The sequence below is a fragment of the Fringilla coelebs genome (assembly GCF_963513975.1).
Source record: "Fringilla coelebs genome assembly, contig: SCAFFOLD_48, whole genome shotgun sequence".
NCBI lineage: Eukaryota > Metazoa > Chordata > Aves > Passeriformes > Fringillidae > Fringilla > Fringilla coelebs.
Genome location: NW_028167398.1, coordinates 601,360 through 615,574, shown reverse-complemented (window position 1 = coordinate 615,574; position 14,215 = coordinate 601,360). Strand labels below are relative to the sequence as shown.

Below are 14,215 nucleotides of genomic sequence, written 5' to 3'. Positions count from 1 at the left end.
TCATATTTTGTGATAAGAATTATTATCAAGGTATTGTAGTATTTGCAGCCACCTTTCATGTGTTTCACTATTTCTTTGTGTGATCATCTACAAGACACGTGTCACTTCAGAATCTTGTCCTTTTATTTCCTAACTACTCATAAGTTTTTGGATTTCTTTTAAATCCAGATTTCCAGTTTTGTGGTTTTCTTCAGTTATTATAGATGTACTCCAGCCGAGAATTCAAGAGGTTTGTTGTGTTTGAAGAATTTCTATCCTGACAGAAGTTTCAGAGGGATTCAATTATTTAATGGTTTGATTGATCTTTAATCCTAAGGTTTCCTATTCATAATTGCTGTTTTTAAGAGTCTCGTTTCAAGAATGTGTTAAGTGATATCCATCAATTAGAGTTCGGGCTCTGGCCAAGGCCTAGCTCTTCTTGAATGGAGTGTTTGACAATCAGCCCAGGTGTTTTCTGCATCACAAAGCATTCAAGTCCTTTTGGCTTGGCAATTTGACCATATATGATAGCTGAGCCTGTTTTCAGAGGGAGTTTGGAGAAACATGAATCCGGACATGAATTCTCCAGTTCTCTGTTGTTTCAAGGTTCATCAGCTGATACAATAAATAACCTTGAGACTGAGAAATGAAGAGCCCTGACTCCTTCTTCAACAGCCGGGCTGGGAAAAGAGACTTTCCAACTTTTCTTGGAGTCATTCTGACAAGCTAGAGAGACCCCGACAACAACCCAGAGTCCCAGACTGCATTGCTGGTAAACCCACAGCAACCTCCTGTTCTGCTTCCTTGATGTGCTCCTGCTCATGGTGCTTCATTTAGCTGGGACTGGATCCTTCAGACTGTAAATGGCATCCTCTTTTTGGGTTTCCATGTCACTGATCTGCACTTGCACTCTTTCAGAGTTTTGATTGCTCCTTTTCTTAGAGCAGCTTTCATTGAAATGCTGATAAAATGTGCCCTTTTTAGGCTGAAGCAGGATGTTTTCAAGGTAAAATAAACCAAAGAACCCCACTGCAAATTCAACAGTAATTATTCCTTGGTCCTCAAGGAAAAGTTCCTTCTCCCTGTCTGATTCCTGGTCTATAATCTCACAGGACAGGTAGTGCCCTAATATTTGCATTTCTTGAGATGAGTTCTATAAGCAGCAGGAAAAGAGAAATTCCTGAGGCACTCAGTGTCAAGTTGTGCATGCAGATAGCTCTGAACCCTCTCTGTGTTTTTCACAAACCATTCTCTGATGGGATTGCTGGCAGTGGGACCCTTGAGCCTCATTGTGGAGGTCTGGATGCACACTATGGGAGAGCTGAGGTCATTTTATCCTGCAGCATCTTGTGAGGGCTGGATCTCCTCAGAAGTGGGTCAGGCTGTTTCTGCCCCTGCCCTGTCTTCTGCTGACTGTGGTTGGTTTGCTCCCTGCTTGCCCAAGTGTTAAAAACGCCCATCACTTGTGTTAAAATTTTAAAAGTTTAACAATAATAAGATAGTTATAAAAAGAGTAATAAAAATTAGAGCAATAAGAATTTGGACAATCAGAGCTAGGACAATAAAGGGACAATAAAAAAGCAGAGAGTTAAGGACATCCAGGCGTTCTGCTCAGCCACAGAACACACTTTGCTAACAAAGGATTAATCCTTAAAAGCAATGGCCTGTTGCATGTTCATATATCTCATTCATGATGCAAACATTCCTTTCAAATTAGGGATTTTTCTTTTTATAGTCAACTTCCCCCCCTCATCTTTTTAATCATTCATCTTAGTCTCCACAAAGTCTGGTTCTTCCCGATAAGGAGGCAGTAATTCTTCTCTTGAGATTTTGGGTGTCTTGTTGCTGTTATCTCTGTGTGAATAATTTCTTGATTATCTTATCCATTTCTTGAGCTAGTTAGAAAAAGTATCTTACATCACATGGTTTTTATTTTCATACTATGTTCTAGCCTAGAACTCCATTTAACACACTACTTAAAAAGGATTAATACGGTACTACAAAATAACTTCCCAACATAACACATATAGTATTCATTTTAATATTTGCAGAGAGCCAATCATATGATATGCATTTTTCACACCAAGTGAGCTGAGGTGAGCTGCAGTGCAGAAGGAATCTCGTGCCCAGGTGTCCCCCCAAGCCCTGATCCCTCTCTTTGTGTTGCAGTCCTTTCTCCGTGATGCCAGCCAAAGGAATTCTGGACGCTGGTGACACCATGCAGGTGACAGTGGGATTTTGCCCGCTGACCACCGGTGACCATTGTGGGTCCCTGGCAGTGTGCTGCACCACAGGTGAGTGCTGGGCCCTGCACGGGCACAGGACAGTTCTCCACCATCACTCCCTATTGTCCCATCCCCCTCCATTCCCTCCAGAGGTACCTCCCCTGTTCCTGTTTTAGCCCAAAGACAACTGAGAACTCCTTGGTGTTTAGGGGGTTGATAAAGTGGATCCCCTCTAACAGGGCTAAGAGTTTTGGACTCCTGTTTTGCTAGGAGTTGCTGAGTGGAGGAAGGAGGAACCCTGATTCTCCCCTACCATGTGCCTACGCCTGGGTGAAGTTTAATTTCATTGCTGGGCAGTGCTGTATGTGAGGTGTGAGGTTTCCATCAGACTCTCTCCAATGCAATGGATTTCTTGCACACCTCTGTCCCGTTTGCTGCTTCTCCAGTGGCTTGTCACAGGCCCTTTTTCTATGTTGCCCTCTGCACATATATTTAGCTTCTGTCTAATAACATTTTCAGGCCCTGGAGTTCCTGTTTGGTGATAAATGAAGACAAATTTTTCCTCATCCCCATTTCCCATACAATTCATGCTGTTGCAAACCTGAGACATCCATCGCCCATTTGATTTCAAGGCTGAGGAATGTCATCAGCCTTCATATAGAAGCTGCTCCGTGTTAATCTTTCCTTAAACATACTAATCTTTCCTTTGTGCCTTTTTTATTTCATTTGAAATGCTGCAGCTTGCAGCTTGGTTTTTGAGATCAGAACAATATAAAATATTTCTAGACTGACGTGGCTGTGGGTTTGGACAGGGATATGATGATTATTTTCATGGTTTTAATTTTGTAGGGGTTTGTCAAATTGCAGAGCCAGGCTGATTGTGTTTCCTTGCCTGTGTCCCCTCCTGCTGTGGGCTGTCACTTGTTCCTCTGGGCCTCCTTTTTCTGCCCACATGCCCCCAGGCATGTTTGCTGGTCAGCAGCAAGGGATCCAAGGGATCAGGAGAGACAAGAGTCTCATGGGATGCCCAGGGTCTCCCCTGGGCAAGCCAGGACTGAACAGGGCTCCTCAGCATGATCTGAGTGGGTCACCAGAGCACACTGACAAATCTCACTGTACATACTGTTGCCTTGGGGCCAAATCTCTACAAACGCTCTCAGAAATAAGGTGTTTTAGGAGGTGCCCAGGACACCCTCACGCTGTACACACAGAGCTGTCAGGATGTGATAAATGTGCTGATCCACAGAACTGCTAACACAGTTGAAAGCTGTGACACTTCCTTCTCTGACCTGTGGTTTGCTCTGTTCCTTGTGCTTTCCATCAGCAAGTGAGCTGAGCAAAGACTCCCCTTTGCTTTGTTCCAGGTGAAGAAAATATCAACGCAAAACTCCAGGGAGAAGCTGTAGATGTCAATGCTGGGTTGAGCACAAGTTGCGTGGAGTTTGAGAAGACTTTCATCACCACGTCAAGCCACAAAACAGTGTTCATTGAAAACAGGAGTAACATCACAGCCCACTTCCAGTGGAAGGCATTTCCTACACAGGAAGGAGAGATTGAAGAGAAGAGGAGGTGGGTTTGAAAGATGCATTTCAGTGAGATACATGGCCCAAGACTAAAACTGAGGTGTGGCCTCAAGGGGTGTTGGTGCTTCTGAATGGTTTAGGCCAAGTAAACCGTGCCTGGCACTAGGGTGTGTGTCCCTGGGCTTCAGGAGCTCAGCACTCAGCATTCCAGTTCCATTTATACTCCAGCCAAAGGATGGCATTTTGGGAAGGAAAGGTTGGTTGTAATGACTAGATTTCCTCAAGTTCTAATTGGACTTTTGCCTCTCTAATCTTCTTGCTACATGACCTGGCAACATCCTTAAACAGTTCACCCTCATTCCATAGGTGATACACCCTCTTTTTTTCCCCCTAGTTTCTTCAAAAGCTCCTTGCCCATCCAGGCTGGTTTTCTTCCCCATCAGCTTGTCTTTCCACACACAGGGCCAGTCTGTTCCTGTGCCTTCTAGACTTCTTTCTTGAAGTATGTCCATCCTTCCTGGACTCCTTTGTTTTTAAGGGCTGTTGCCCAGGGAACTCGCCAATTCAGTCTCTTGAACAGGCCAAATCTTCCCTCCAGAAGTCCACAGTGGAAGTTTTGTTGAAGCCCCTCCTCGTTTCACCAAATATTGGGAACCCTATTTCACAGTCACTGTATGCCAGACAGTGGTGAACAGATGAAGTTCATTAAGTCATTAGGGAATTTGCTGGTGATATCCAGTACCTGGAGCCCAGGGAGGCAGCAGACTGCCCTGTGGAATGGATCCAATCGACACCCAGGGCGCTCAGTTCCCCTTAGAAGGGAGTCACCTATTACCACTTACCCTTCTTTTCTCCTCAATACTGGAGGCTGTGAGCTGTTGGACAGACCAAATGCAACTGGGAGACTCTCCAGACAATTTTTTCTTGGGTGTCATCTGCCTGACCCTCTGGAGACAGAGTCTCACACCTCTCCTGTCAGGGTACCTGGGTAGGTGATGGGGGTCAGGATGGAATTTTATTACCTCCCCAGCAGAGACCCATTTCCATTCCCCACTGTCTCCTCGGTCTCCTCCTTCTGCCTGATCCCAAGGAGGGCAGGGCTCCTCTGGCTCCTGCTGAGCTTCTCTCAGGGTTGCATGGGTGTAACTCCAGTAACTCCACCTGTTTATTTCTGTTTCACTCTCCCTGATGCTCCTCAGCCTTTCCACTTCTTCCTTAAGCTCTGCCACTGGACAGAGCAGACCATGCAGCTGCTCACACCACACGCAGCTGTCTTTTGCACTGTCCTCTGATATTAGCACCAGGCTCAGACCCTCCCAGCAGCCAGGGGCCTGGACAGCTGCGTCCTTCTTGGGGGGTTCTCTTTGAGTTAGTACACTCCTGCTGGCAGCAGCAGCAGCAATGGCTTTTCATCATTTGTAAACCGTAGCTGGGAACCAAAAAAAAGCAGAAAGAAGAAAGAAAGAAAAAAAAAAAAAAGGCAAGCACCTCACAACCAGCAAAAAGACACAACCCGCTACACATGGAGGGTGGGTGCTTTCTTCTCAGCCTGCTTGTGCCAACTACCACGCAAAACCTGAAAAAACGCTGGGTCAAAAGTGCTGGGCCAAAACTGCCATGGCAAGCCCCTGTTTGCTGCGTGCCAGGTTGCTTGCACTCCCCAAAGCCATTTTAAATTGCCTGCAAAGCACCAGGAGATCGACCCTTGCCCACCTGAATGGCTGGCGAGAGGGTCCTTTAGTGCCCTGGGCTTCTTGGTTTTCCACTGTTCTCGATCTCCTTACCCAGTGTCTGACTTCCATACAAGCTCTGTGTGTTAAAAGAAAATTCCATGACCTTCTCTAGCTACTTCCCTGGGCTGTTTATTTCCATTTTTTCCCACTTTCCTGCCTCAGCCTGGACCCCAGGTGATCCACTTTCCCCTCAGAAGCAACTAGGTGTCCCCAAAGTAAACTTCAGCCTGGTTTTGGGTTTGTGGGATTTTTTCCAATTACATCTGTTTTCATGCTAGTTTGTGTCCTAGACTGTCACCAGGACATTTTGTTCTTCCTTATTTTCAGTCTTAGACATGGCTGTAGCTCCAAGGCTACTGTCCTGTTGTCAGAGCAGCTTTTGAGATCTCAGAGCAGAGAGGACTTTTTTATGAGAGGAGATAGTGCAGGATCCTTTCCCTCTCAGGACATTCTACTACCATGCACTGGGATGGGAGCCAAAAAGCTGTGGATCATGAAAAGGTCTCTGCAGGAGTTTGCTGTCTCCCTCCTACCTAACAAAGTCCCTTCCCCTCTCAGAGCCTCTGTTTTCATGCATATATAACCTTGAATGTCCCTCTGAAGGGGTGCAGTGCCTGAATTGATCAATTTCCTTTGGAAGTGCTCAGGGATGCCCTTGTGAAAGGAAGAGTAGGGAAGAGGGCAGGTCCAAACTGGAAGGAACAAAGAGTGATGTTTGTGAAAAATCACTTGTTTTAAAACTTTTTAAAAGTTTAACAGTAATAAAATAGTAATAAAATAGTAATAAAAATAAGATTAATAGGAATTTGGACAATCAGAGTTAGGAAAATAAAGGACAATAAAAAAAGCAAAGCATTACAGACATCTGGGTGCTCTGCTCTGCCACAGAACACACTTTGCTAGCAAAGGATTAACTCTTAAAAGCAATAGCCTGTTGCATATTCATGTGTCTCATACATGATAAAAACATTCTTTTCAAAGAAAGGGTTATTGTCAACTTCTTCCTTTATCTTGTAAATCAATCATCTTGGTCCCTCAAAGTCTGGTTCTCCCCAATAAGGAGGCAATTACTCTTCTCTTGGATTTTGTGGTGTCTTGTTGCTGTTATCTCTCCTTGAGCTAGTTAGAAAAAGTATCTTACATCACACAGTTTCTGTAGCATAAAATTAAATTCACCACCCTACTTAAAAAGACTACAACATAACTTTCACCCAGCAACACATATAGTATTCATTTTAATATTTGCAAAAAGCCAATCATATAATATGCATTTTTCACAGTGCTGGTAACACGAGGCTGCAACCCAGCTTTGTCTCCCCTTCCCAGGAAAGTCCCGCTCCATCGTCTTTATCTGCCTCCCCCAGCAGCTCAGTGGTAGGACAAGCCACCTGAAGTGGCTGGTGGATTCTCCCTCAGTTTTGACGGAGGCTGTGAGCCAGGAGGTTCTCTTGAGGGATGCGGGCTTTGGAAACCTCTCCTGAGCTTGCAGGTGTTGAGTAAAGCTACCTGCTGGGCCAGTGAACAAGTTATCCTCTGATCCATCTGGGACCCCCGTGGCTTGGGGTCAGCCCTTGCTGGGGAGCTGCTGCTTGTGGGAAATAGCCACTCCCTTTTCATAGGTTTAGAAAGGTTTATTAAACCTTATCAAAAATACAAGAGAAGACTGAATAGAGAAAATGTTATGGCCCTGGGAGCAAAGGTTTTTCCTCACCATGTGCTCACCCACACAATGGAGATTTGGCCTTTTAACCCTTTAGCCCCTCCCAAAATTCTGTCCATTGACTCCTTCTTCACTGTCCAGTGGTGGAGTTTGCGTCCCCAAATCTTGATTGGAGGTCAGATGTCCCCGTAGTGACAAGCCAACCCTCCCAAATATCCCAACCCCGGCTGTCCCTTCATAACAACTCGAGGTAAAAAAACTTTTTCTTAACCTCTCTACATGATATTTGTCTGTTAACTGTGAGAGTCAATCATTGTGGCCTTCACATTCTCTGAACAGAAACACGTAATTCTGTCTCTCAGGGGTTTTTTCCCGGAGAAGCACAGAGAGAAGAAAACAATTCATATCTCTACTTGCTGCTTCTGTTGTTTTTGCACATGTGTTAGGAAGATTGTTTACCTGAAGTGATTTGTCAGTTGGATTCTGCTGAGGATTGTTTGGTTTCCTTGGCCAATTGGAAAAAGCTGTATCCTGGCTGTCTGGAGACAGTCCCAAGTTTTCTTTAGTATTCTTTGTAGTATAGTGTGTGTCTTTAATATGGTGTAGTATAATGTAATAGAATATAGTTTAATAGAGCAATTGTTCAGCATTCTGAATCAATGGAGTCAGGTGCCAATCATTCCCTGCCTTGGAGCGCCCTGCTTTTCGGTAAATCATCGCATTACTCATCTGTCCCACTGCTGCTCCTTCCCAAGTGCTTTGTTGCCCTGCACTCACACTTCTCTCTGCAAATATGTGGCTCATTAAACGATCTGCTGGCTTTGTCATTCCTGTGGCTGCAGGCAGCGTCGATTCCTGTGGACGCAGAGAGAGCTGTGGCTGGAAAAATTAATGGAGGAGAAAGAAACAGGGAAGGAGAAGGGCTCTTGTGAAGATCGCACTGCCCTCCTGAGGCTCCCGGGGGAAGATGGCAAAGTTGCACCAAGACCACCTGCTGTTCTCTGATGACATGTTTTTTTACTGAGCCAATGGTAAGTGATAACTGAGAACCCCATTTTCCTCTTAACCTTCCTCCTCCTCCTCTTCCTCCTCCTACCCACTCTAGCCCCGGATGCGGTCACTGGGCAGATCCTCAGCTGGCTCAATGTGCTGGGAGGGAGGACATCAACTTGTTGCACCTGCAGAGCCCGCCTAAAAATGCCAAATGCTAAAAGCATTTCTGCCCTGGAGGCTCAAGGCAGGCCTGGGAGCCTGACAAAGCCAGGCTCTGCTGCCAGAGCTTGAGCTCAAGGGCACTCCGTACGTGTCCTTGCAGTGTCCACAGGGAGCAGTTATTGTAGGTAGGGGCTCCCCCGACACGTGGTGCATGGGGTTCAGCAGAAGGTGTTGGAACACAGCCAGGTCACATTCTGACCTGAATCTTGCAATGGTTGGCTGGGAACATGAGGCCAATTTCAGCCCAAGGTTAATCACAGAAAGGCCACTACTGGCAAAGTCCAGCCAGGACAACAGGTCTACCCAGGGCCACCACTGTCGAAGTCTGGCTGGGGACACACTGGTCTACCCAGGGCCTCGAAAGGCCAAGGCCGGCTGGGGACACCAGGTCTTCCCCAGGCTCCTGCCTGCCGTAGCTGATGGCCGGCCCTGGACGGCAGGTCTACCCCAAGTGCTAGGCGGTGAAAGGCCAAGGCCCGCTGGGGACAACAGGTCTACCCCAGGGCTGGGCGCCTGACCGAGGGGCGGAGCGGTAAGGCGCCCCCTGCCCCTCGCCAGGCCGACCGAGTCTGGACGAGGAGACTCGGTCTGCCCAGTGCCGACCAGCTTGGACGGGAGGGCCTGGGGATGGGCCAGGCCAGGCCAGCCGCGCGCGTCCCTCCCAGCACCCCGCGAGGGCGGCGCACAACGCCCGCAGCAAGGACGCTGGGGCCCCGCTGACGCCGACACCCAGCCCATACTGGGCACCAGGTCTACCCCCGCCACCGGAGACGGCGGCAAACGGGCCTTCCCACTTTTTTCTGCCTCCGCTGCTGCCTGCAGCCAAGCCCCTGCCCTGCGTATCGGGCCTGGGACCTGTGCGGAGCGAAGTCGAGGCCGCGCAGCCCCGGCGGGGCCTCTCTTGCGCGCACCCGGAGCGCGCTGGCTAGGCGCGGCACGCGGCCCTTTTGTTTGATGCCCCAGCCCCTGGACTCCCTGTATCGGGCCTGGGACCCTCGTGGAGGAGAGCGCGAGGGCGGACCGCGCTGGCGCGGGGGTCCCGTACGCCCGCGCCACCGGGGCCCCCTGTCGGCCCCGGCCCGCCGAGAGAGACCTTGGCGGAGGAGGAGGAGGCGGACCGCGCCCGCATGCCGGTAGTCAGCCAGAGGTTGAAGATCTCACTCAACCGGGAAAACTTTGGGTCTTTTTTAACAATGTGACCCATTGTAATCCCGTCTGGCCCAGGAGCAGAGGTTTTACGCATCTCCTTCACGTTCTTTTCCACCTCCTTCTCTGTAATTAGGGCCTCAAACATGGTGTTATCTGCCCCCTTAAAAGGGGGAAAGTTTGTGAGGCCGCTAAATACACCAGTTGTCTCCCACCTCTTTTTAAAATGTTCATGGACAACGCCTGCTGGAATTTGGCATTGCAGGGCTTCTGTGCTGTCTAGAATAACCCGAGCAAGGCGTCTCCTATGCAACTCGTACAACAGCTGGAATCTCAAAACTTACCCCTCTTAATCGCTCTTTTACGCATCCAATTGGCCGAAGCCTTGGATGCCTTCCGGCCACGGATCGCCTCTGACTTTTGACCTCTGGAGGTCTTAGCAATCTGGCTCGCCTCACTCAAGATACCGAGAAACTCCTTATAAACACTGTTCACAACCCTCTGTGGTTCTTGCCTATCTAAAACTTTCACAAAGGCCTCCTGGTACATAGTAAACCTGCCCGCCGATAACCCTGCCGCAATTAACTCGCGGTACTGGAGCTTTAGTTTGCCCTCCATTAACTCCTGAGCAGATCCGGGGCTTTGTATGGCCCCACCTTCTGGTTCAATCTGGTTTTTTGTGGAGGGACCTCTCGCCAGAAGGCGCCGCTTATCGCTGATCTGCTTTGCGGTCTTAGATGGAATGTGCTCCGCTATTAGTTGGTTAATATTTCGATTACTGGTGAACCTATCGACCAGTTGCACCAGGAGGACCTCCTCCTCCTCAGTCCATACCTTTTTGTGGGCACCCCGAGCAGATGACTCTTTTGGATGGGAGGCCACAATTCTCTCAGCATTTCGCACAACAGGATGACGAAACCTCTTGCGCTGGCTCAGGCCAACCTTGGTTGTAAACCCTCGCTGGCATACCTCACAGACCCATTCGCCAGTCGGAACCACACTCACCACCCCTTTGCAGCGAGGGGCGTGGCAGGAGATACTGTGTTAATTAAGATTTTGTTTACCACATTTCGAGCACCTGAAGATGACCTTTTTGTGCCCGTGTGCCTTTTTAAGATGGTCAATCAGCCCTGACATCCTAGTAAACCAGGTATCACAGCATGGACAAGCTGTTTTTTTGTCTGGGACGGTCAGGACAGGTGTTCAAACCCTTGCACCATCATTGCTGGGCCCGGGAGGAGCCTCCGGAGTTTTAGGCTCCTCTGTGCCACCTCTAACACACTCAGCATCCTCCTAAGCCGCCCCTATCGGGGAGCTCTCATAGGGCTCAGGGTATTGTGCCAACCCCTCCCATAAGACTCCCTGTTGTAATCCCTCCTTTTCCACCAATAAGGAGTTAACAAACTCCATACACACCAGTTCGAATTCCTCCTCCCTGGGCTGAGGGGTTAATGATGGAACATCGGCACTTTGGACCCTTAGGTCATGTGGTTCAGTCTGAGTGGCAGTAGATATATAACGCAGTGCCAGAGATTGTACCATTATGACCTTCCGGTTAATAAAACAATAAGACCAATCCAAGTGAGGGAGTCAATAGCTAGCAGTTGGCCCTCTTCCGATCTGCCAGCTGTGTCCAACTATAGCCCGTGGACAGGGCCCTATGCAACAGCCAAGCTACGCGAACTTTTTGTTTCTGCAGTTTGTGAAACTATCGCTGGGTGGCGAGTCCAACGACAGGGAGGGCTGATCTCGGCCCTCACTCACAATGGGGCAGAAGTCAACTTAGTTACCATCAAGGTATCCAGCGGACCACGCGGAGGTGTGACTTCCGCAGCAATGCCCAGTTAGTAACTATGCTCTCATTTTTCGAACACATATATATAATATATGTTCCCTTTCCGGGTTAAGTAATGGTGGCCCGTCCACCTTGGACAAATCCGGTAATTAGGTACAAGTCCGGTTGGATTGGTCCGAATCCGGTGGTAATTGACGCGTTAGTGATTTAAAAGTTCCTGTCCCTACCCACTATGAGCTACCCTAACTGGCTTGTGGCTACCTTACGAACCTAGCTACCGTCTGATTTATTGTTAAATATAAAAGTAATGGGTATGCATGCATAACTAGACCTTTTGTCACATAAAAATCCCCCCCCTTCAAAACAAGTAAAAACCCCCATAACTAAATATAAAAATAAGTCTATCCTAATTCATCTGCAATTTTTCTGGCCCTACTGGCAAACATATGTACAATGTCCACAGATGAGATGAGCACGTCCGTGGATAAAGTCTTTGCAAAATCAATCTGCCTCGTTCTGGGGAGGCCAAGAGTACTTAAAAGTTCAAAGTTCCCCTTGTACTTCCCCCGCGCTCCTAGGGGAAAACCCATAAAAACAACGTCCTTTGCGTTTGTGAGGCTTCGCACTTCAGTTTCCAGGTGCTTGTACTTGTTCACTTTCTCAGCAGCAGCTTCTTCCAACGATGTTTTTGATGACTCGAATCGTACTGTCACATCCACAACGAGCGCACGGTCCTCTTCCACGAACACCAGGTCCTGTTTGTACAGTTCCTTGGTGGTATCCCTGATGTGCGGTTCCTTGAACACCACCCAGTCCCTCTTTGACGCCTCCTCACAGAGCCTGTCGCAGGTGCGATTGTGTCTCTTGATTCGGGCGTCCTTCGTAACCGGGCAAAAGCCGGTAATATGGCCACAGGTTTCAAGGTCCGCCTCACAGTGTCTGCAAGACTTAACATAGTTATACCCCCTCCCTCGCGTGAGGAATTCCCTCATGGGATAGACGTTGGCCCTGATTTGTAAAGCAGTGAGGAGTTTCCTGTGAAGTATTAATATTTTTGAGTCCCTCAAACTGTACCTCTAACTTTATGAGTAGTTCCTCCTCCTCTTTTGTCCAGCATCTCTTGTGAGCTCCTCGATTTGATGTTTCTTTCGGTTGGGAAGCATCGATCCTTTCCTGGTTTCTCACCAGCGGATGCATCAATCTTTTGTGCTGTCCCAGGCCAATTTTAGTTGTGAAATCTCTTCCGCACACCTCACAGATCCACTCTCCCACTGGTGGTCTGTCCTTTGGACCTTTACACTTTGCAAAATGACAAACAGTACTATGATGGTTAAAATTCTCCCTCCCACACCTGGCACACCTAAAGCACACCCTCCTCTTCCTGTGAGACTCCTTAAGATGTTCAATCAAGGCCAACACCGAGTTCACCCGAGTACCACAGCAGGGACAAGGTGGATTTTTGTCAGGAACAGTCACCTTCACGATGTTATCCGGTGCCTGTTCACTGTGGACCCCATGCACTGAGGGCAATGCCTCTGATGTGCCCCCCCCTTACCGTTTCACTGCTTCCTGCTTCAAGTACACCCTGCTCACTGTCCCGAGGGAGACTAGGATTTAAGTCATCTCCCTCGCATGGCTGCAGTGTAAGTTGTTCATACACCTCTGGAAACCCATTCAGCACCTCCCAATTCACAGGAAAATGAACCCCCTCTAATTGCACATGCCCTTGCAGATCTGACCTATAAAACACAAAAGAAAAATTCACCAGTACTTCCAATTCATTTTCTGTAAATTTGGTGGTCTTAGATGGTACAGGTTCCTCTTTGGAGGTCTGGGTGCCCACCAATACCCCAAATAGGCGTAGCGGCAGCCCACAGGTCCCCCCTCCCAGGAACGGATCAGGATTTGGAACAGCCAGATCATGACCAAATTCGTTTTCGCGATAGGGGTGGGTGGTCGGCCCACTTCCGATCCCATTGCCCCCGTCAGACCGTGGGGCCAGGTTTCAGGTAGTGAGCCTTGTGGCTCACACCGAGAAATTTGTTTCACCGAATTTAGAAGGAATCGCTGGGCTGGTGAGTCCCAGCGGCTCCTGGACTGGGGCAGAGATCGACTTAGTCACCCTGTTAAGGGCTTACCAGTGGGGCCACGAGGAGGCGCGATCTCTGCAGCTATGCCCAGTTGTAACCAGACTTTCTCAAGTCTATTTAATAAACACACAAAAGTATGTGTTCCTTTTCCGGGTTAAGTAAGGTGGCCCGTCCACCTAAAGTCCAGATTGGAATTTACACCCAAATATGGGCATAGACACGGTTATGAAGGATGAACCCCACCCACCCAAGGACCGACTCCACTGTCCAGCTGTTACCAAGGGAAGGCGCCCAATTTATTAATGACAATCAAGCTATACAATCATCCGGGCTCTGCTAGCAACTATATGTACAATATCTACAGAGGCAAAAAGCACCTTTGATGCCAGGGCCCTTACGATTCTCTCCAGCCTCGTTTTGGAGAGACCGAGGGCCGAAACCAGCTCGGCGTTTCTGCCATACCATTTTCCACAGGCCCCCATGGGGAAGCCTACATAATCAATACTTCCAGCATTGGTCAATTGCTGAATCTGCGAGTGTAACCGTTGGTACTTTCTCGCTTTTTCCGAGGCGGTGTCCCTCAATGAGGCATCAGAATGCTCGTACCTCACTGTCACATCCACCACTACTGCCTTTCCTTCCTTAACAAAGATCAAGTCCGGTTTGAAAAGTTCATTAACCTCATCCCTCAGGTGTGGTTCCTGAAAGACTGTCCAATCCACAGCCTTAGCCTCACGGCTAAGAGTTTCACAGACGATATTATGTCTTTTAATCCTGGCTTCCTGTGTGATCGGACAGTTGCCTACAATGTGGGCCACGGTTTCAAACCGAGCTCCACAATGCCTGCAT

General features: G+C 48.4%; 1 protein-coding gene across 1 annotated transcript; it reads left to right on the top strand.

Annotated features, from left to right (window-relative positions):
* Positions 1 to 203: 203 nt before the first annotated feature.
* LOC311165976 (hydrocephalus-inducing protein homolog) lies at positions 204 to 8,125 on the top strand (the record flags this gene model as incomplete). Its single annotated transcript, XM_084227472.1, has 4 exons — positions 204 to 229; positions 2,149 to 2,273; positions 3,569 to 3,773; positions 7,963 to 8,125. 4 exons carry the CDS (start codon positions 204 to 206, stop codon positions 8,123 to 8,125), a joined length of 519 nt encoding a protein of 172 aa, XP_084083598.1.
* Positions 8,126 to 14,215: the final 6,090 nt, after the last annotated feature.